The sequence below is a fragment of the Schizosaccharomyces japonicus genome (genome assembly GCF_000149845.2).
Source record: "Schizosaccharomyces japonicus yFS275 unplaced genomic scaffold supercont5.1, whole genome shotgun sequence".
Lineage (NCBI taxonomy): Eukaryota > Fungi > Ascomycota > Schizosaccharomycetes > Schizosaccharomycetales > Schizosaccharomycetaceae > Schizosaccharomyces > Schizosaccharomyces japonicus.
The window spans coordinates 4,088,010-4,107,616 of NW_011627860.1; the positions used below are offsets into that span (position 1 = coordinate 4,088,010).

General features: G+C 45.9%; 14 protein-coding genes across 14 annotated transcripts; 6 read left to right on the forward strand and 8 right to left on the reverse strand.

The window, feature by feature from the left end:
* Positions 1-295: 295 nt before the first annotated feature.
* Positions 296-2,205, forward strand: SJAG_00088 (tRNA pseudouridine synthase Lsp1). Its single transcript, XM_002171350.2, has 3 exons — positions 296-1,343; positions 1,445-1,800; positions 1,874-2,205. Exons 1-3 carry the CDS (start codon positions 378-380, stop codon positions 2,061-2,063), a joined length of 1,512 nt encoding a protein of 503 aa, XP_002171386.1. The 5' UTR covers positions 296-377; the 3' UTR covers positions 2,064-2,205.
* A 135-nt stretch (positions 2,206-2,340) lies between these two features.
* On the reverse strand, positions 2,341-3,384 carry SJAG_00087 (SAGA complex subunit Sgf73; the record flags this gene model as incomplete). The annotated part of the gene is made up of 1 exon (XM_002171349.1): positions 2,341-3,384. One exon carries the CDS (start codon positions 3,382-3,384, stop codon positions 2,341-2,343), a length of 1,044 nt encoding a protein of 347 aa, XP_002171385.1.
* A 139-nt stretch (positions 3,385-3,523) lies between these two features.
* Positions 3,524-4,429, reverse strand: SJAG_00086 (ribosomal protein subunit L17; the record flags this gene model as incomplete). The annotated part of the gene is made up of 2 exons (XM_002171348.1): positions 3,524-3,682; positions 3,815-4,429. The coding sequence occupies 2 exons, from the start codon at positions 4,427-4,429 to the stop codon at positions 3,524-3,526; spliced, it is 774 nt and encodes a 257-aa protein (XP_002171384.1).
* Positions 4,430-4,961: 532 nt separating this feature from the next.
* SJAG_00085 (DUF423 protein) lies at positions 4,962-5,464 on the forward strand (the record flags this gene model as incomplete). The annotated part of the gene is made up of 2 exons (XM_002171347.1): positions 4,962-4,995; positions 5,139-5,464. The coding sequence occupies 2 exons, from the start codon at positions 4,962-4,964 to the stop codon at positions 5,462-5,464; spliced, it is 360 nt and encodes a 119-aa protein (XP_002171383.1).
* Positions 5,461-6,431, reverse strand: SJAG_00084 (adenylyl-sulfate kinase). The gene has a single exon (XM_002171346.2). The coding sequence runs from the start codon at positions 6,344-6,346 to the stop codon at positions 5,741-5,743; it is 606 nt and encodes a 201-aa protein (XP_002171382.1). The 5' UTR covers positions 6,347-6,431; the 3' UTR covers positions 5,461-5,740.
* A 312-nt stretch (positions 6,432-6,743) lies between these two features.
* SJAG_00083 (RNA-binding protein Nhp2) lies at positions 6,744-7,205 on the forward strand (the record flags this gene model as incomplete). Its single annotated transcript, XM_002171345.1, has 1 exon — positions 6,744-7,205. The coding sequence occupies one exon, from the start codon at positions 6,744-6,746 to the stop codon at positions 7,203-7,205; it is 462 nt and encodes a 153-aa protein (XP_002171381.1).
* Positions 7,206-7,589: 384 nt separating this feature from the next.
* Positions 7,590-9,309, forward strand: SJAG_00082 (Cdc14-like protein phosphatase Clp1/Flp1; the record flags this gene model as incomplete). The annotated part of the gene is made up of 2 exons (XM_002171344.1): positions 7,590-7,638; positions 7,685-9,309. 2 exons carry the CDS (start codon positions 7,590-7,592, stop codon positions 9,307-9,309), a joined length of 1,674 nt encoding a protein of 557 aa, XP_002171380.1.
* Positions 9,310-9,620: 311 nt separating this feature from the next.
* SJAG_00081 (exonuclease Rex3) lies at positions 9,621-11,126 on the forward strand (the record flags this gene model as incomplete). The annotated part of the gene is made up of 1 exon (XM_002171343.1): positions 9,621-11,126. The coding sequence occupies one exon, from the start codon at positions 9,621-9,623 to the stop codon at positions 11,124-11,126; it is 1,506 nt and encodes a 501-aa protein (XP_002171379.1).
* Positions 11,094-12,038, reverse strand: SJAG_00080 (ubiquinol-cytochrome-c reductase complex subunit 7). Its single transcript, XM_002171342.2, has 4 exons — positions 11,718-12,038; positions 11,642-11,659; positions 11,337-11,550; positions 11,094-11,284 (listed from the first exon to the last, which is right to left on the reverse strand). The coding sequence occupies exons 1-4, from the start codon at positions 11,747-11,749 to the stop codon at positions 11,264-11,266; spliced, it is 285 nt and encodes a 94-aa protein (XP_002171378.1). The 5' UTR covers positions 11,750-12,038; the 3' UTR covers positions 11,094-11,263.
* Positions 12,039-12,098: 60 nt separating this feature from the next.
* SJAG_00079 (prohibitin Phb1) lies at positions 12,099-13,221 on the forward strand. The gene has a single exon (XM_002171341.2). It carries the CDS (start codon positions 12,208-12,210, stop codon positions 13,045-13,047), a length of 840 nt encoding a protein of 279 aa, XP_002171377.1. The 5' UTR covers positions 12,099-12,207; the 3' UTR covers positions 13,048-13,221.
* A 69-nt stretch (positions 13,222-13,290) lies between these two features.
* On the reverse strand, positions 13,291-14,346 carry SJAG_00078 (phosphotyrosyl phosphatase activator; the record flags this gene model as incomplete). Its single annotated transcript, XM_002171340.1, has 1 exon — positions 13,291-14,346. One exon carries the CDS (start codon positions 14,344-14,346, stop codon positions 13,291-13,293), a length of 1,056 nt encoding a protein of 351 aa, XP_002171376.1.
* A 298-nt stretch (positions 14,347-14,644) lies between these two features.
* SJAG_00077 (hypothetical protein) lies at positions 14,645-15,118 on the reverse strand (the record flags this gene model as incomplete). Its single annotated transcript, XM_002171339.1, has 1 exon — positions 14,645-15,118. One exon carries the CDS (start codon positions 15,116-15,118, stop codon positions 14,645-14,647), a length of 474 nt encoding a protein of 157 aa, XP_002171375.1.
* Positions 15,119-15,412: 294 nt separating this feature from the next.
* On the reverse strand, positions 15,413-16,468 carry SJAG_00076 (microfibrillar-associated protein family protein; the record flags this gene model as incomplete). Its single annotated transcript, XM_002171338.1, has 1 exon — positions 15,413-16,468. One exon carries the CDS (start codon positions 16,466-16,468, stop codon positions 15,413-15,415), a length of 1,056 nt encoding a protein of 351 aa, XP_002171374.1.
* A 943-nt stretch (positions 16,469-17,411) lies between these two features.
* SJAG_00075 (trichothecene 3-O-acetyltransferase) lies at positions 17,412-19,553 on the reverse strand. The gene has a single exon (XM_002171337.2). It carries the CDS (start codon positions 19,081-19,083, stop codon positions 17,707-17,709), a length of 1,377 nt encoding a protein of 458 aa, XP_002171373.1. The 5' UTR covers positions 19,084-19,553; the 3' UTR covers positions 17,412-17,706.
* Between the last annotated feature and the right edge of the window lie 54 nt (positions 19,554-19,607).

The following is a 19,607-nucleotide window of genomic DNA, read 5'->3' on the forward strand; positions in this document are numbered from 1 at the left end:
ATGAGAAGTAATACGCAATTACGCTTACTGGCATTTTTGGTGGAGCATTTGGTGAAGGGGCAGACATCCCAATCCACGCATTTTTTGATACACCAACAAAATTTAAGAGTAATTATCCAAAAAGTATTTCTTTATTTGTTAAACAGAAGTATATACGAGCAATTTTGGTTTTGTTTTAATCAGATTAACAACATCAGCGATTTATGCATCCAGTATTCAAGAGCTTGACAAGGATTCGCCCAATTCGCTTACCTGTTACCCGAGTTGTCACTTTAAAGATAGCGCGGTATAACGAGTCTTTGTCCAGCTCAAAGGTAGTAGAAGGTGGTGCCGATGCAGCTGTCTTTTCCCCAACAGAAACGCTTCCAGATCAAGCTATGGGACGCGGTGGGAAACGCAGCTGGCACTCCGGTGATCGCCGAGAAGCAAAACGAAACCGCAGAAACGCGGTTTACAACGGCGAAGGTCGTCCGGCCGACTTGGTTGTTGGCGAAAAAAAGCCCAAACGCAAAGTCGCGTGCCTTGTCGGCTACTGTGGTACAGGATACCATGGAATGCAGTTGAATCCACCGAACAAGACAATTGAGGGTGACCTCTTTGAGGCGTTCGTAAAGGTGGGAGCAGTCTCGTCATATAACGCAGACGATCCCAAGAAAGTTGCTTTAGCGCGTGCTGCACGGACAGACAAGGGCGTTCATGCAGCAGGAAATGTGATCACATTAAAGCTCATTTTGGAAGACGAAAACTTGATCCAAAAAGTGAATGAGGTTCTTCCACCGACGATTCGCGTTTGGGACGTTATTCGGACCATCAACTCGTTCAACCCTCGTACATACTGTGAGTCTCGTATTTACGAGTACTTGCTTCCTTCGTATGCATTTGCACCCCCAAAGCCCACGTCGAATCTCGGAAAGTTAATCATTGACAATGCTGTGTCCAAGGGCGACAAACTGCCTGAAGGAGATGCGGCGGAGGAAGACATCGACAATCTTTCTCGTCGTTTGTTCTTTGAAGAAGGCAAACAGTTGTGGGACGAATTCGACAAAACGTTGTCTAAACTCAAGGACGATTTCAACGCGGACCCTGCATCGTTCAAGGATCCTTATCGCGAATCGCTCAATGAAGCTGATGCTTTGTACGACATTCCTCAAGACACCAAGTTGTCACGCGTACTGAAACACGCAGAAATTCACGAACTGCGCAAATACCGCATCACTCCTGAACGTCTTCGTGTTGCTCGTGAAGCCTTTAAGCGTTTCGAAGGTGTACACAATTTCCACAACTTTACTGTGGGTCAATCGTTCCATGATCGCAGTAGCAACAGAGTCATTAAATCGTTTACGGTAAGGAATGAAATGCCGCATGGACCAGCGAATCTGTGCATCCAAGGCTGGCGTCACGGCCTGCTCGACTTTGTCGCAACGTACTAACAGAATTGAAACAGGTCTCGGATCCGATTATCATTGAGGGCACCGAGTGGCTCTCGTTAAAGGTGCATGGACAATCGTTCATGTTGCATCAAATCAGAAAAATGGTGGCTTTGATTATGCTCGTGGTGCGTACAGGATGTCCTTTGGGCCGGATTGGCGAGACGTTCAGAAAACCTCGCGTCAATATCCCCCGTGGACCTGGATTGGGCTTATTGTTGGAGAGCCCATTCTTCCAAGGTTACAACGAGCACAAGGCCGCTGAGAACAACCGGCCTCCCATCGACTTTACCAAGTACGACGAGACGATTGAAGCATTCAAAAAGGAGTATATTTACAGCCACATCTTCAAGGAAGAAGCAGCCAGTCAAGTGTATGTAAAAAAAGACGTATGGCATTTGTGCCATCATCGAATAACCGGAAAAATCAAGATGCTAACAGTATAGATTCCATGGATTCTTGACGTTTATTGACTCATACATTGGCGATACTTTTGCTTACCTGTCTGATCGAGGCATTGAAACTGCCGACAAGACGGAGGCCGAGGAACTTCCCAAGTTGCCTAAGGAAATCTCCAGCGAAGATGAAGATGATGAACAGGCTGCCGCGGGAAACAAAGCGGAACTGGAGGGTTAACAAAAAGAGAGGATTGAGCCGCGTGTTGGCATGCAACAAGTCTTCGGCGTTCCTCCATGACCAAACCACTTTTTGTATAGTTGAAAAGGGATTCATAACGGGATTCATGCTAGTAATAGATAAAACACAGGTTCACGGAGAACTAGGCGAGTGCTGGGGAAGAGAGCGTTTAGACGCATACTGGAGCACTGGAGAGAGATGTAAAGGAGTAAAATGGGAGGATTGTCGGCGAGAGGGCAGGATGACTAGCTGCAACTCTCATGAAGCGTTGCCTCCTTTACAGAACGCTGAATGGAATAACCCGACCAAGAATGGTTCCCGTCACCTGCATATTCCGTTCGTCGTGTCGAAAAGCTGCAGCGACAAGCTCACGAGCACGGAAGTAAGAGTGCCGACGGCGGACAGGAATAACGACACGATGCTCGAGGGGCACTCGGCCACTTTGAGCACATGCGTTCATGACCAAGTCCGCCTCATGGTCCGAGTCCACAGGTCCCTCGTTCTCATCCTCGTTTTGCACGGACTTTGCATTTTCAAGCCGTTGACGCTGTATACGCGCATAGTTTTTCTTCTGATACGCAGCCAGCAGCACATCGTACGGTTGTGAACGGCCAGGAACAGCACGCTTGCTACCCATAGAATGCGTTTTGCACGTTAACGAACGAGCACACATCTGGCCATTAGGTAGCAAGACACCACATTGTTTCTCCACATCGACAGGAGCTCGGACCTTGACAGCTCCCTTTCGCTTCGAAGAAGCCTTCGTTGTGGTAGATGAATTCGATGGATTAGCACTGCTGCTTGTAGCTGCCGCTGCTGCCTTCGACGGTTTGCGGGACTCCTTGCTGTCCTTGTCGCGGGTATTTGAGTCAGTCTTGCGGCGCTTCACATTCACGACCGCGTCCTCAACGGAAGCACTATTGTCGCTGCTACTGTGAACAGCAGTACTAACGACTTCCTTGACACTGGAAGTCAACTCGCTGCTGGACACATCTGCGGGCTTCGGTGGTTTATTGTCATTACACTCTTCAGCGTGTTCCTGTGCAAACTCGACAAGAAACGGCCGTGAACATTTCGGACAAATTCTGTGCTGCCGTGATCCTTCTAAAGGGAACGACAGGAATTGTGGAAACAGAGAACCTGGCAAACGAGCAGGTCCTCCTTCATCTTCATCTTTGTCACGGTCGACCCCAACCGGTTTTGTTACAGAAACAGAATTGGCAGTAGCACCTGCATCTGCGGCCAAGGTAACGGCCTCTTCACGCTCCCATTGTTCGGGGAACACACTTGTCAATTCTTGTTCACTGACGAGGGGGGCCATGGTGGGGAGTTAGTGGTGTTGGGTGAAGCCGTCAGATAGGCATACCTGCCATTTACAGAACCATTAAGAACAGCATTAGAAACAGCGATAACCAACTTACTGCGATGGAGTAGTTGGCTTTTCTGCTCTAAATTTTTGCTTAAACTCTCTCGAAAACGGTGTTTTGTAAACGGGTCCATGCGCTGGGAGAGACACGTTCAGCGACTTCGTTTGCAGTGCACCATGCCCAGTCCTCGACGCCTTTCATTTCAATATTGTCTGCATAATCCTGCAACCAACGAGCTCGTAAATAAAATATCTAAATAGTTAGTAGATGAAGGGAGGAGAAGACGAGAGGATGCAAGGGACGCAAGAATGGAAATGAACAAGGACGGAGTCGTCGTGCTATGCAGTTTACTCGAACAACATGCCGTTCTCAGTTTCAGCTTACCTTTTCATCGCCGGTTCCAGTGCTTGCAACCGGATGCCTGGCAACAAGCCAATACGGTGCATCCGAGCCAGCAAGGGACGTGATCAATTGAGTTGCGACTTTGTGTAGACTCGTTTTTTCTGTGACAGGGGCTGTTGGGAACTGCCATTGCTGTTCGCCTGTGTTTTTCTTTACCATCAGGTACAGCGACTGGTCCAGCTGTCGACGCACACTCCGAGTATTGCCCGAAAGATCGTCCGGCGTCTTCCGTGGTTGTGTTACGAGGAATTGGTTGTTTTCACTGCTGTCGGTGCCTGAATTACCGCTGGTTTCCTGGTGAAGAAGTTGCGATGCGTTTTCAGCATGCTGGAGCTTCTTTTTTGTTTCAAGCCACGTCTTTTCAGCCAAGGAGCCTTTCTTTAAGAAGAATTCATGAGCAAAATCCTGGGACATTTGGAGCTGGAGCTCGCGATTGTACGCGTAGATGGCCTCCTCGAGCGGAGACGGTGTTTTATTAAGGACAGGCGGACGAATGAGAAGAATTCCACAGTGGATAAATCGAGAGCCTAAAGCAAAGCGCGTGGGACGCGACAGAGCGTGCAGACAGCGATTTCTGACAGAACCAAGGGGAAACATGCAGATGGTACGCGTAGTAACAATCGGGGATATTGTGAGCAGCAGCGAGAAATAGTGTAGACTAGTGTGCTTTAGCGAAACTCAACGAAGTATTAGAGGCATTTAACAGTGTGCTGCTCCGCCTTATTAGTTTTACAGAAGGATAGCACAATATACTACATTTCTTTATTGTGTTTAACGAAACATAACGCGAGAATCACTCAATCCTCGAGGTAGTATGCAGTATGGATCCTCGCAGGCTTCGGGATGCTGGAGTATCATGAATATCGTCCCGGCTATTTAAGTTAAACAAACGCGTCACTACGCGCAGAGACGCGTCCTATTGAACGCATTACGCGTTTTGACTCGAGACGCGTCAATCGCGAAAGTCTTCCCCACACATTTCTACGTCATCAATAGCATAACCCAAATTTCACTCTCGTTGTCTTCTGCCCTCTCCCATTACCTCTTTCCGTTACCACTCACCCAGGTGCAGCTCAAGAACTGCAAATCAGCATAAAAAGCATCGTCTGCGCACGTAGAATTCACATTTATGGTCTCTCTCTGGAACACGGCGTCTTTGATGGGTAAGAAATCGGTCAAACTGGACATATACAGTTGTTTGTGGGTTTTCCAGACTAGTTTGGAGTCAATTGGACCAATTGACGAACTTGTTTCCTGAATGAATATTTTGCATTGCTCTTCTTCGCACTCATTGCTAACCCTACAGGCCTCTTCGGCGTCGGTTTGGGCGCGTATGGCGCTCACGGGCTCACAAAACGCGTCAAGGATCCGCACTTGCTGAAGTCTTGGTCAACAGCAAGTTACTATCTGATGTTTCACGCTGCTGCTCTTATGGCCATCTCCCTCCATCCAAAGTATAGTCAACGTTGGAGTGCTCCACTTATTGCTACGGGCTGCACCATGTTCTCTGGCAGCATTTTTGGCCTCGTTCTCCTCCCTAAACACTTTGCCTCCATTCGACGCGTCCTGGGTCCCGTAACCCCGCTGGGAGGGCTCACCATGATGGCCGGCTGGGCTACTATGCTAGTGTAAACGATCAGTGATGAAGGGCTGTATTGTGCAATGGGCATAGCAGGCAACTTGTCAGACCAATATGCCGCTAGTCCTTTTCTCATTCATTACAAAACTGTGTTCTATCGGAAAAGAGTGTCGGAAGAACATGGAGATATTTTGGTTAAGAAAAAAAGAAAAAGTGGAAACCGTTCCATGCAATTCTTTCTTCACCTCACTCTCGCATTAACCTCCAGGTTTTCAAGCCTGTGTGCAATGTGTTTGCGCTCTCGCGCTAACTCACGTCTGCTTTTTTTTTTAAAGCTTTACGAGGTTTTGTGACTCCAGATACTGGACGATTTGATGTACACACTCCGAAACGGAAGAAGTGTGAGACGAGACAACCACTTCGGGTTTGGCGGGAGCCTCGTAGGGAGCGCTGATTCCGGTAAACTCGGGAATCTTGCCCTCGCGGGCCTTCTTGTACAATCCCTTGGGGTCACGCTTCTCAGCAACCTCGAGAGGGCAATCGACGAAGACCTCGATGAAGGGGAGGCCGTCCTTTTCGTGGAACTCGCGAGCAGAGTCGCGGTCCTTGCGGTACGGCGAAATGAAGGATGTGATGGCGACGACGTTGGCGTCAGCAAACAACTTGGCAACATGCCCAATACGACGGATGTTTTCGTTACGGTCCTTCTCGCTGAAACCCAAGTCGTTGTTCAGACCGAAACGGACATTGTCACCGTCGAGACGGTAGGCGTTGATGCCGTGTTGGAGAAGATGCTGCTCCAAGGCGCAAGCGATGGTCGACTTGCCAGAGGCGGACAAACCCGTCAACCAGACGGTGAGTCCCTTCTGATGCAAAAATGTGTTGCGCTCTTCGCGTGTAACAGAGCCTGCGTGGAAAGTGATGTTCGTTGCCATTGTCGCTGACGTCGTCGAAGGCCAACCGGACACTTTTTATATCATCGTCTCGGCGGCTGTTTGACAATGAGCACCCTGAATTACGAATTGGTTTGCAATCGCGTAAGGGGCTGTCCGGATGATGCTCTTGCTCCGAAGATGGTGAGATGCAACGTACGGAATAGAGTTTCTCGCTAAACGAGATAGCGGCGCTCGACGGATTTCGCTATCTCTAAATACGACTCTTGCACTCCTGCGCACTATTTTACACTACTGTTCGCTGTTCTGTGCTACGACGCGCTAGAGCTCGTTACAGTCCATTTTCACTCACTGCATCTCTTTGCCGCTCGTTATTTCTCACTACACCAGTCCACCTCTCCCTCCCACCACCATTTTCACCTTCCCTCTGCAAACCATCATGGCCAAGGACAAAAAGTCTCGCAAGAGCCTCGGAGGCGACGAGGAGGACTATGAGGCTCGCTTGGGCTCTTTGATGCCCATTGCGAAGCCTTTGGCTCCGAAAAAATTGAACAAAAAGGTCCTTAAGACTGTTAAAAAGGCCTCCAAGTCGAAACACATCCTCCGTGGTGTGAAGGAGGTTGTCAAGGCTGTCCGCAAGGGCGAGAAGGGTTTGGTCATTTTGGCTGGCGACATTTCGCCCATCGACGTTATCTCTCACATTCCTGTCCTGTGCGAGGACAACGAGGTGCCGTATGTGTACACCGTGTCCAAGGAGCTCCTTGGAGAGGCTTCCAGCACGAAGCGTCCTACCAGCTGTGTCATGATTGTCCCCGGTGGCAAGAAGAAGGACATGGACAAGGCTGAGGACTACAAGGGAGTCTACGACGAGATAGTCGCAGAGATTCCCCAGCTGGCTTGAGGGTCTCTAGGAACTCGGCCTACAGCTTAGCAGGTCAACTCGTAGTAAGAAAACAGTGCCACGCAGAAGTGGGGGCGGATCAGAAGGAGTAGTGGGGGCTGTACTTAGACCGGCTGGTGGTGGTGCTGGCTTTCGCTTACGAAAACTTAAAGCACGCGGGCTTACGTCACTTGCGACTCAAACGTCACATGACTGTATTACATCATACAAACCATCCTGACACGTGTTCATAGGCATTTCACGTGCGTCACATGCTCGCTTCGCTCGTGCTCTATTAGGTAGGCGCTTTTGTTGACATTCATGTCTCCTCTGGCAACCCTTCGCGACGACGTGTCCCACCGGTAAACACTGTTGAAACGCGTAAAAAACCTCAATACACAGGAGATGAATGCTCAAGATGACGGAATGGGGGAGATGATCGAGTTTTTGGAGGGTACATCTGCTGCTGGGTTGGAATTTGCATTTACTGACATGTCTAGACAAACTTTATTACACGTCCCTGTCAGAACCGCCGAGAGAGGCCTTGTATCCTCACATGCACTTCTTTACGATTGACAATGTGCTTCTATACAACCCTTTTTTCCATGATTTTGGACCACTAAACGTGAGTCACTTGATTCGGTTTGCAGTCATTGTACATGGGATCATGAGCCGTTACCGGCAGGCAAAAAAAAACAAGGCAATTGTGCTTTACTCGAGCACAGACTCTCGGTCACGGTCAAATGCTGCGTGTTTGCTCGCTTGTTATATGGTTCTCGTTCAAAACTGGCCGCCTCATTTGGCGCTGGCACCGTTGGCACAGGCAGAACCGCCGTTTCTGCCGTTTCGAGACGCAGGCTACGCCATGGCAGACTACAGTATCACCATTCAGGATTGTGTGTACGGAGTCTGGCGTGCTCGTGAATGTGCTATCCTGAACATACGGAATATAGACGTACAAGACTACGAGACACATGAACGTGTGGAGAATGGTGACTTCAACTGGATCACACCAAAGTTCATTGCATTCGCCAGTCCCATTCAGGCTGGCTGGGGACACAATGGGACGCAGGCGAAGAAGCTTCCGCAGTCGTTTGCCATTGTGTTAGACTATTTCACCAAAAACAACGTCCGTCTCGTGGTCCGTCTAAACGGCCCCTTGTACGACAAGCGCGAGTTTGAGCGCTGTGATATCCAGCATCGGGACATGTATTTTGAGGACGGCACAGTGCCCGACCTGTCGATGGTCAAAGAGTTTATCGATCTTACCGAGTCTGTCGAGCCCGACGGAGTCATTGCCGTTCACTGCAAAGCTGGTCTTGGCAGAACGGGGTGCCTGATTGGAGCCTATCTCATGTACAAATACCCCTTCACTGCTAACGAAGTGATTGCCTTTATGCGCATTATGCGTCCCGGAATGGTCGTCGGTCCACAGCAGCATTGGCTGCACATCAATCAGGCGCATTTTCGAGCTTACTACTTCGAGAAACTTATGGCCGAGGCAACTACGAAAGCTGCTGCTGCTATGGCGGCAACTGCAACTCCTCCTCGTTTGCCTCTCGAAGAAATGGCTCGGCAAGCAGAAAACATGAAGAACACACCGTTACCTGCACCGACTCCTGGACAGCCACGAAAGACCACAACTATTTCTCGACAGTCGCCGCTTCGTCGTCGCTCGACCGGTGTGGGAAGCCTGGTTGACAGACTGAAAGACGCTGCAAAGGAGCAAAATGCCGAGCAACAGAGACAGCAAAAGCAACAGTCCATAGCTGCTGCTTCTGCTCATGCTGCTGACTCCATAGAGCAGCAGGTGGAAGAGATTCTTGAAAAGAGTACTCCTCCCAAGGCGTCGTCAAGTGGCGCAAAGGGTGTACGTTCCAGCACAGACGGCATCTCTGTTGTTCGTATACGGCGGTCTTCCTTGACTGCTGCCTCGAGCGATAATCGTCGTCATCCCTCAACCCTTGCTTCTCCTCGAAAAGTCAGTCTGGGCAAACGTTCAGGGCCCGCAACGAGTTCTGGCAGACGGGTGAGCCAGCGAAGCTCAAGCATGTCCTCGTTGAACAGCACTTCCGAAGGCCGTGTTGTAAAACCAAGGTCCCCTAGAAACCGTTTGGTCTCATAAATTGCATTCTTAATTCACTATGTTGGAAAAGTTTGTCCCCCTCGTTCACCCGAAAAAAACGAAATCTATATGATGAATTGCCTCTAGCATTCCCTTTTCAGTATGTTCAAGAGCCCTCTTCTCAGTTTACAGAGTTTACTTTTGTTTTTTTTTTACCCACTTCCTCTACCACCCACACAGAGCTTTTCACACTAAGCTTCCTTAGCAAGTACCAAAATTCGAACTCGACTTGGTCTCGAAAAAATCATCAATTGGCCTTTAAGTACCTTGTGTTTCTCCCCTACTCACATAATTCATGAATCTTTTTGGCTATGTTTACTCCTCTGGGTCATTTTAAACAAATCCAATGCCCATACGAACGATCTAAACAGCAATGTACGATAAAACACTGTTTCTTCCGTCACACGTCCTCTACCTCTAATCTATCGCTAAAAGAGCTCCAGGCCCGTTCCTATGAAAAGCTTGTTGAAAAGAAATTAGAACGAGAGTCTGCTCTAACTGCTGCTTCTCGAGTTTCAGAAAATGACGACAAAAACAAACTGAAGCCTACGCCTGCTAAACGGCCAACCATCGCGGAACCGCAGGCAGTTCCTCCTCCCAAACGTGTTCACATACAGCCTGTTGCCAGTGTTGCCCGGACTCCTGTAGCAAAACCGAAAGCTCGTACCCCTGCAGTTCCTCTTAAACCTGCACTTAAAACGAAAACAAATGATGCAAAGTCAGAAGAGCCTGTTTCTACGGAACCAGAATACGACTACAATGCTGCAGCTGGACACGAGTTGCGGCGGCGTATGGCACAACTCATGTATGATTGCTACGATCGATTGGGCTATACGTTGGCAGAGAGCTGGAAAAAGGCACTGGAAGATGAAGCGCTCATTAATAAACAATCCCACAGCAAAATGTCTTATAGTTCTGCTTGCAAAGCTCGAATTATTTCCTTGAAAAAGAAACCACGGAAAACAGAAAAATCGACTGCTGAACAAGACTTTGAAGCTCTGTGCACGCTTGTTCACTCGAAGGAAGAGCTCGTGAGTTGGAAGTATAATATGGAAATCGTCACACCGGAGACGCCTCCTGATAATATGCACCAGTGTTCACGCTGCGGGAAACATTTCACTGAAGCAAGAGAAGGTTGCACTTATCACTGGGGAAAACTCGTCCGAGAGAAGCGGCACGGAGAACGAGTCCGTGTCTACACATGCTGTGATGGAGCGTATGGTGAAGATCGTGGATGTACAAAGGGACAGGCACATGTGTTTCGTCATGAATATCTTCCATACATGGCTAGCGTACAGCCTTTTCGTATACTTCCTGATACACGGCCAAACAACTGGGTTCCGTGGTGTGCTCTGGATTGTGAATTGTGTTATACGACTCTCGGCATGGAGCTAACTCGATTGACCGTTGTCACGCTAACCGACAAACTGTTGGATACATTTATAAAGCCGAAAGGTGAGATTCTTGAGTTGAATACGCGGTTCAGTGGTATCCACAGTGCTGAAGAGTTGGAAACTGGTATTACCATGGATGAGATGTACGAAGAACTGTACAGAATTGGTGTTAACAAAGACACTATTTTCATTGGACATGGTTTGGAAAACGATATGATTGCTATGCGTTTAGTGCATGAAAGGGTGATCGACACAGCTATCCTGTATCGTCACGAAAAAGGACAACCATTTCGCTATTCACTCAAGTTTCTCACAAAAAAATACCTCGAGACTGTTATTCAAACCGGAGAACATGACAGTGAAGAAGATGCTGTCTATGCTCTCAAGCTTGTTTTTCGTTTACTTCGCAAAGAGCCAACCTAGGAAACTACCTGAACCCTTTTAATATTGCTCACCGTCAAACACAGTTCTACACTAATTCAATACCTCATAAAAAACAAGTCATTCATTATCAATTTATGCCATTGAACACGGCGCCAAATAAAGGGCGCAGAAGGGTTTTAATGAGCATGATGAGTTTCCTGGAATTTGTCAGACAGTATGTTCTTGTCATCAAGACTGGATTATGCTTACTGCAACTCCTTTCTTGGAGTTTATATATTCATTCTTCTTATTTGCCCAATGCATAAGGTAGAAAACGGAACCCATTGGTATGAGAATGTACAGGGCGTTCGATTTAAAGGTTCGAAAACCATTGCGGAAGCTAGAAGATAGCAAGCCGGCCATGGGACGTTGCTGAAATGGTGAAACAGTGTACGTGATGATACCCTTTTGTTTGGGACCACCCCTTTTGGCGGGTTAGTATGCTGTTGAAGTCGTTGAAATTTAAAGTGACAGAAAAGATTGTGATTTCCGTTTCCTTGTTGATTCATACTTACAGTGCTCCCCACCATCCCCTGTATTATTGTTAGTTGACCGTCGTCTTCTTCAATTTTGTGTATTCTTCGTCCTTACAAGTATGTTTTTCCGGAAGGTGCGTGACCCATTGTTTTAATTGTGTTTAAACTTATCCTATAGACGTTTGTCGATATAGAAGAAATTAATGAATCCTCGTCGTTTGTATTAGAGAAACTGAGTTTGCAGTTAATAATTGCTGTATATGTTGCTAGTCATCTGAGCAAAGACGACGTCATCACATGGCGGACAGAATGAGCGTGTGGTGGCCATTTAAGAGTCGTCCGCGTACAACTAAATTCTACTCAGAACTACTATTCTAGATCTCTGTTTCTTGCTTTCTTTACATTTTCCCTTCAACCGAACGGCTCCTGTTTTCAAGTGGATCCATGAATAAAGTTTATTAAGGTTATCTTGGCTTTTGATAAGTATCTTAGCGATGCTACACCAAAAACATTTTGCTGAATGCTAATAGACGCAGTTTGTTAGCGGTAAGAAAAAAGAAAACAACAACACATACATTCGACCTACTGCAATCGCTTAGGAATCAATGGCAGCCATTGTTGAAAGACTGGCAAGATATGCCATCCCAATAGGTCTTGGATTTGCTGCATTAAACGCCTCTCTTTACGATGTTCCTGGAGGAAAACGAGCCGTCCTATTTGATCGTTTATCAGGTGTTAAGCAACAGGTTGTCCAAGAAGGAACTCATTTCTTGATTCCCTGGTTGCAGAAGGCCATCATTTACGACGTGCGGACACGGCCACGAAACATTGCTACTACTACCGGAAGCAAAGATTTACAAATGGTCTCATTAACACTTAGAGTGCTTCATCGACCGGACATCGGAATGTTGCCCCAGATCTATCAGTCCTTGGGTCTTGACTACGATGAACGTGTGGTACCTTCCATTGGTAACGAAGTTCTTAAAGCTGTGGTTGCTCAATTTGATGCAGCTGAGCTGATTACACAGCGAGAAGTTGTCTCTGCTCGTATTCGTCAAGAGCTTGTAAAACGTGCAAGTGAATTTGGTATTCGTTTGGAAGATGTGTCTATCACTCACATGACGTTTGGTAAAGATTTTACAAAAGCTGTCGAGCGCAAACAGATTGCACAGCAAGAGGCCGAACGCGCAAGATTTCTCGTGGAGAAGGCCGAGCAGGAACGCCAAGCAAGTGTAATTCGTGCCGAGGGTGATGCCGAGGCTGCTGACATTGTCTCCAAGTCCCTTGACAAGGCCGGTAACGGTTTGATCCAAATCAGAAAACTGGAGACGAGTCGAGAAATTGCAGCAGCCTTGGCAGCAAAGGGTGGTCAAGTCACATACCTTCCTCCCACGAACACGAAAACAAACAGCAACAACAACATTCTTCTCAGCTTGAATCCCTAATGCAGGTAAAGCATAGTCTGTTTCCGAAGACAGCGGACAAGTGTACGACTATGATGACTCAAGTAAAGACATATGACCGGTAGCACAAATAACGTTCTGATTCTACTTGTTAGTGGTAAAATCATTGTATATGTTTCAAAAAGAGGGAAAGATTCGCGTAATGTAAGGGAGGTGGAGCGTTAAATAAGATAGATGGTTTCCTATAAAATCATTGAGTTCGTTTGCAACACAAGCGCAGACAGCTTAGTCAAAGGGAAGGCGCCGGCCCTGAGATGCTGCTGCAGCGATTGCGCTGGGAACCTTGATACCACAACAATCGCCATACGTAGAATGGACGTGCATCTCGTCCGCATCGGAACCATCTTGCGGTGCGGGTGTCATGCCAGGCTCAGCAGGCAACAGGTACCCAAACATAAAGTGCTGCATAATTGGGAGTTTAGCCAAGACCTCAGCTCGGTACATTTTTATCATGCCTTCGTTTACCTTTTTCCACGTTTTCACTGCGGAAATATCGTCCAGCATGGGAGAATGCCAACGAAGGGACGCGCCAGGTTTGGTAGCATTGATAAAGCGAATACAGCCAAGATACAAGTAATCATCGCCGTACATTTCTAGCACATCGGGATCTCGAATGTGTCTCGGTCGCATGTACTTATGGGTTGAGAGTTGATTCGAGCCAAACAAAAACGGCAGAAAATGGTAGTCATCCAAACCCCAGACTCCATGCGAACCAGCCGGCTCCTGCCAGTAATTGACTTGTAGTAAACGCATTAGTTTCATGTACTTTACAAACACTCGGAGGACAATGGCTTCATTAGACTCCTTGTCCCATACCCCCAAGCGTCGAAGACATAAAAGCCAACAAATGAAATTAAGCTCGTGGCCACTACCATAGTCAATTCGAGTACGATTGCCCCAGCTTTCAATGAGATACCGAGCAGCCTCACTAGCAGCATTTTCACGAAGACCAAATGCTTTGTGGAAGTCGGTGGCTTCCTTAACGACTGCGTCGTAAAAAGAACGAAAGGCAGGGTTACCGAATCTGGATCCGGAGTTATCGATGGGAGGGTTTTCCTTTTCAATCTCGGCAATGCGATCAAGTATACGAAGAATGTGTTGAATTGATTCCGTCTCCTGGACGGGCTTTGAGTTACTACATCCTTGAACGCTTTCGTTCAGTTCAGATATAAAGTCATCAATCAGCTTGTACGTTCTTCCTTCATGAAATAGTTTGAGGTCGTTTTCGTTGACGATTCTTCTCACTGGAACAAAGCAGTGATCCTGTTCCTCGTCAGACATCAGCATTTTGAGTATGTTTCAGTATTCCAACGCGTTTGTTACTGTCACCAGTAAAGGTTGGAACTCGACGGCCTCGTTCGGTTAATGCTAAGCGATGAATAGCCGAAGAAGCCGAAAGCAGCCGCTGGGAAACAAAATCAGCAATTGCGGACCATTGAGAAACTTTGAAGAGTAATAGCTTTCAATAAATAGAGTAAATGACAAAAGTTGTGAGCAGATAACTTTCAATCTTTTTTTGCAGGAAGTAGGAGATAAAAGCGCACATTGTTACAACTGTGTGAGACGATTTCAGAAAGCTTTACTTTCCAAGTCGTCTTCTAAGAGCACGTTGCTTTTTCATTCTCTTTCTGTACTTGTGTTTGTTCATTTTCAGGCGTCGTTTCCGCTTTACACTCGTTGCCTCCATGGTATGGCTTTTGTTTGCTGTGACGGAGCCCTCACTCTCGGCAAACAGCTCCTGAGTAGCAAGAGAAGTTGTGGGGAGTTGTATAGAGTCCTTTGTGTCTCCATCGATAGTGAGGATTATATCTTTTGTCGCTCCAAAGTTGCTAGTTCTCGTGGCAAGATTGTCACCAAGAGGTCGGTAGCCAGAAAAGAATATTTCGGTAGCAATTTGTCCAGGAGGAATATGAGCCGTAGTAGGAGCCCAGGGAAGCTTGCTACTACGAGGGAAATAGCGTGGACAAGCCGCATGCCATGTGTGATACGAATTTGCTGAATTTTTTCGAATTACGCTCTGAAACATTGACGAAAAAGCGCGTCTCAGAAACATGTTCAATCTTCTTCCTCCTAACCGGAAAACAAGAGCTTTTTTCTAACGATTTGGTAATGGAAAAGGCCAAAAGTTGTTGTTCAGTATACGGTCGGGCCATGGTGGTGTAGAGAGGCCAGAGGCGTAACGCGTGTACGTCTCTAAATGAAAAACCGTACACGTAAATAAACGAAAATTACTCGAACTGGGAATTAAAACAGGATGCAGTGGTAGTAGAAAAGAAAATAGACGCTGAAGTAGTAGCTGTGAAGTGTATCATCAGTCGAAAAGTTGACTTTATCTGGTAGAGAACACTTATTTTTTATGTTTTTTAGATGGAAAATCATCATCATGAAGACCACCCAAACGGCGGAGTGTTTTTTGTAAAACGGGATTTCTCGAATCATACCAAGAAGAGTCTTTCCTGCTGGTATCTTCATTGGCAAGATGTGTCCATTTTGTTTGACCTGCTTTCGAGAACTTGTCTCCGCGAACTTGTAACGGCTTCGGTAGAAGCTCAATATTCCGTATTTCGCTTTCAGCGGCTTCTGAAAAATCACGTTGAAGTATTTCTTGGTCCTGATAAAATGCTCCACGATGATAGTATTTTTGCATGAAACTCATCTTGGACTTTTCTTTCCGTCTGCTTTGCTCAGCGGCTTCCATGTCCTCGGCATCTCGCTCCTCTGCATTCATCAAACGACGTGCCTCGACTTCTTCGCGCTCACGTTCCATCCGGATAAGACGTTCCTTGTCGCGTTTCTTACGTTGAAGCTTTCGTAACTTCCAACTTTCGTATTCACCTTCGGGATCTAAGCCATCTGTGTCGTCGACCGAAGTAATAATGGATTGTTGTTTTAACAGCTCCTTTTGCTGGAGCTCGTTTTTGATTGTCTCTTCGAGAATCTGCCGTGAGACATCTTCTCTGGACTGTGTTGTTTGAGTGCTTTCACTACCGGATCTCTTCTTGCTAAAAAACACGGGTCTCGCAGGAATAACTCTTCGTGGTTCTTCATCAGAAGATTCTTCTTCCGAAGACTCCTCGCTCTCGTCTGAGGACGCTTCGTTCTCAGTTTCATACTCGCTGCTTGATTCTGCCGATTCAGCAGGCTGTGACTGATTGAACTCAATTGTCCGATCTTTGACTATGTTACTAGGTGATGTTTCGGAAGCATTCTCCGTATGAAGTTGAACTTCGTGTTTTATATTAGATGAAACTGTCACTTGTGTTGTTTGTTGCTCTTCATGACGTTCTTCAACGACTAGTTCTTCTTCTTCATAATCACTTTCAGAAGAACTGGAAGATGATTCTGATACTGCTTTTCCAGCTCTGTATCGAGCAGCAGGTCTTGGGATGCGAGCGCCGGACATGATATGAAATTCTTCAACACAAAGTAGATTTCAAAAATTCAACGTTTTAGAGGCGGAAAAGGGGCAATTCTAGCGAAACTTTAAGAGGTTCTCTATGTCCTCATATGTTTTACAAGAGAAAAACGAGAAAAAAGGGGAAAATGTATTGCCGTTGCCTAAACGCGTGCGTGTTAAAGACAAGGCGAAATCAAGGACCATAAATAAAGTTTTAATCTAAGCGAAACTTTAACTTTGCACGAGAATTAATTGGGGAAAGCAATAATAGAGTTATCTGTACAAACGAGTCAAAGTTTTACTTCCTAGTCCTTTGAAACGGCAAAAACATGATATTTTGTATTCATTTACAGTGTTATTAGTCGATGTATTATTCATATTCTTGTCTATTTTTTTTTTGTAGTTACCATGACTCTCGTTTGCACATTTCAGCTGTGAGCAGTATAGTATGAATTTACTTGCTTTGGACATCTCAAGTCGTATGAAAAAGCCCTAATAGCAAAGTGCCTTAATAAATTAGTGAAAAAATGTTGACAACGCATGTGATATGTATAACGAAAAAGCAATTGATTAATTGACGTTAAGGAAAAGCAGAGACAAGTAACTTGTTGCTGTTTAATTGAATACTAATGCCAACTCAACGTCGCAAAGACTTTAATATAATAAGCTTATCCAATCATATTAAAAACTAATGGAAGATACATTCCATTCGAGGACATCTCTATATTCCGCGATTAACCCAGGGGGCAACTGTCGCAATTCTTACACACTCTGTAGGGTTCAATTTGAGAAAGTCTGCCAAGAAAGAGTTTGTGGCAGCAGCCGGCACTCATTGGCAATGTTGAAATAGAGTGTGAACAACACAACAATCGTCGAATACAGTAATAATTTCCTTCTTGAATAGTAATTGGTTTGCTAATATTTCGTTCTTTCCCCGCAATATTGCTACCAATAACAAATACTTCGCGTCCGGATATTAGTGTTTCGGCTCTCCGCTTAAACAAAACTTGAGAAACAAACAGCGTCTTAAATACTTTGAATCCCGTTCATCATCATCGTCATCGTCATCGAAAGACCTGGATTCATTTGATCGTAAAAAAGCTATAAAAACATTTAAAAAACAAGGATAAGTACTTAAAACTTAAACCAATAAAACATCAAAATAGTTTTCATCTTGACATGCACATGGAAAAGAGTTGTCAGAGCGTTAACATAAAAAGAATAGCCCATGCTGCGCTATTCGTTTAGCCGACATAAGTGGCATATTTAGTGAATTTTTCATCAGCCTTCAAGAGTTCCATGTCATCATCTCTCAAGCAAATTGCTGCCGCGACTTCACCGTTCGGTCCCTTAGGCAATAGGTACGTAACGCCCTCAAACGGCACCGAGTTCGGAATACGTATGGACTTTGGTTTTCCCAACTGGAGATTGAAATCAAGGTCACAGCAATTAACCTTTGACCATGAACTCAACATGACACCTTCCCCGGCATTGATTCTCGCTCCCAACGAGATAACGCTTTTGTCCTCTATGCGAGAGATATAGGTTGAAAGAGCCCGGGTGCGATATACTAGATCCGAGGGATCCAACGCCGAACGCAGCTCTAATGCAACATTACCGAGCGCTTCTTTCAGCAATGTCTCAATCTTATAAGTATGGTACGTCGGATTAATTAGAAAGCCAGGATATCCGGAAGGGATGTCGAGGAATTTTCGAACATTTACAACGCGAGAGCAAGTTACATCAGCTGTAGAGTCTAGACGAGGAAGACGTGAACGAACGACGGACTGATGAATCAAAGCTGTGAGTGAATCGTCAGTGGAGACGTACTTCCCAGAATCTGAGATGGCACTACAAGCGAGCTGTTTTAACGCACTAAGGGAATCTTGACTGAACACAAAACAACCCCAAGAACACTTTTGGGGAGACAACAGCCATTTACTTTTGTCCTTGTTGGAAAGACTAGGCTTTTGTTCCGAAGTTCTTATTTGCTGCGCAAGTTCTGGACCGGGTGTATAAGATTCATCGAATAACGGCACGATGTTTTGTCGGTCGATATTACCAATAGCCAGCTCTTCGCTTGAAAAAGGCTCATCATGACAAGCTTTTGAAAACAAACGCAGAACCTCGCCTAACCCAGTTATGTCCATCGCGCTATGATGACCAGTAACAGCGAGCAAAAGGCCTCCAACCAAGTAGTTAGCTTGCACTAAAAAAACCGGTTCCGATTGCGCTGCAGGGCTCGGGATGATAATAGAGCCATGAGGCGCGATGACATTTTCAGCCAGTGATTGAATGGGGAATTGGGCTTTTTGAAGTTCCTTCATCGTTGGTACGGAGGGATCATTTCTTAAATCCTTGATAATGAGTGGGATGTTGTTCGTGAACTTGATTCTCTTGGTTTTCAAGCTACTTTCGGGAGTATCATTAATGACAACTTCGCCAGCAATCCAAGGGAAGGATGCCGAAAGGCGTTGGAGACCACTTTTCAACGTTTTTTCAATATCTTGATATGATGAAGGATCCTCTACTTCATAGAACAGACACAATTGAATGTAGCATGGGATAGGCAGCTGGCCCATAGGATCCAATGAGTAGTACACATTTTGCGAAATTGTCATTTTCAAAGATGTATCCACCAAGTTTCTCTATGTATTCAAGAAGTTGGATAAAAGAAGCCTTGAAAACCAACGTGAATGACGAAGTATTAATGGGAAAAAGACTACGCGTATTAACGAAAATAGGAAATGTATTTAAGCGATATTCGCGAACACGACTTTACGATAATAATTTGCGAAAGGGGGCTTCAGCTTAATTTTGCTATTCTTGCGAACTAAAGTGAAAGGGGGCGCCCTTCACACGACTTTAATGCGGGGAGAAAGATAATTAGAAAAATGATCAGCTGAACCACGGTTACGTGGGTAAAAATGAAATGTCACAGATCTCCGATAATTGTTAGTATAGCTGTTATGATGTGGCTTATTCATGTCCCCTGTAGTAAGGGAAAACAAACACCACAGCCATTGGGAATGCTCGTAAGTTGGAATTCAGTTTCGCTTTTCGTTTTCTTCGGGGTCTCGAGATTACTCGTATTTTTTCATTAAAAGTTGTGGTTTTTTTAATTTGTGCTGAATTTATTAACATA

Coding starts and splice junctions, on each gene's coding strand:
- SJAG_00088 (XM_002171350.2), top strand. CDS start 378: ATGGGACGCGGTGGGAAACGCAGCTGGCACTCCGGTGATCGCCGAGAA. Junction 1,344..1,444: donor GAGTCATTAAATCGTTTACG/GTAAGGAATGAA, acceptor GAATTGAAACAG/GTCTCGGATCCGATTATCAT. Junction 1,801..1,873: donor GAAGAAGCAGCCAGTCAAGT/GTATGTAAAAAA, acceptor CTAACAGTATAG/ATTCCATGGATTCTTGACGT.
- SJAG_00084 (XM_002171346.2), bottom strand. CDS start 6,346: ATGGCAACGAACATCACTTTCCACGCAGGCTCTGTTACACGCGAAGAG.
- SJAG_00080 (XM_002171342.2), bottom strand. CDS start 11,749: ATGGGTCACGCACCTTCCGGAAAAACATACTT. Junction 11,285..11,336: donor ACTCCAAGAAAGGAGTTGCA/GTAAGCATAATC, acceptor GACAAATTCCAG/GAAACTCATCATGCTCATTA.
- SJAG_00079 (XM_002171341.2), top strand. CDS start 12,208: ATGGCAGCCATTGTTGAAAGACTGGCAAGATATGCCATCCCAATAGGT.
- SJAG_00075 (XM_002171337.2), bottom strand. CDS start 19,083: ATGACAATTTCGCAAAATGTGTACTACTCATTGGATCCTATGGGCCAG.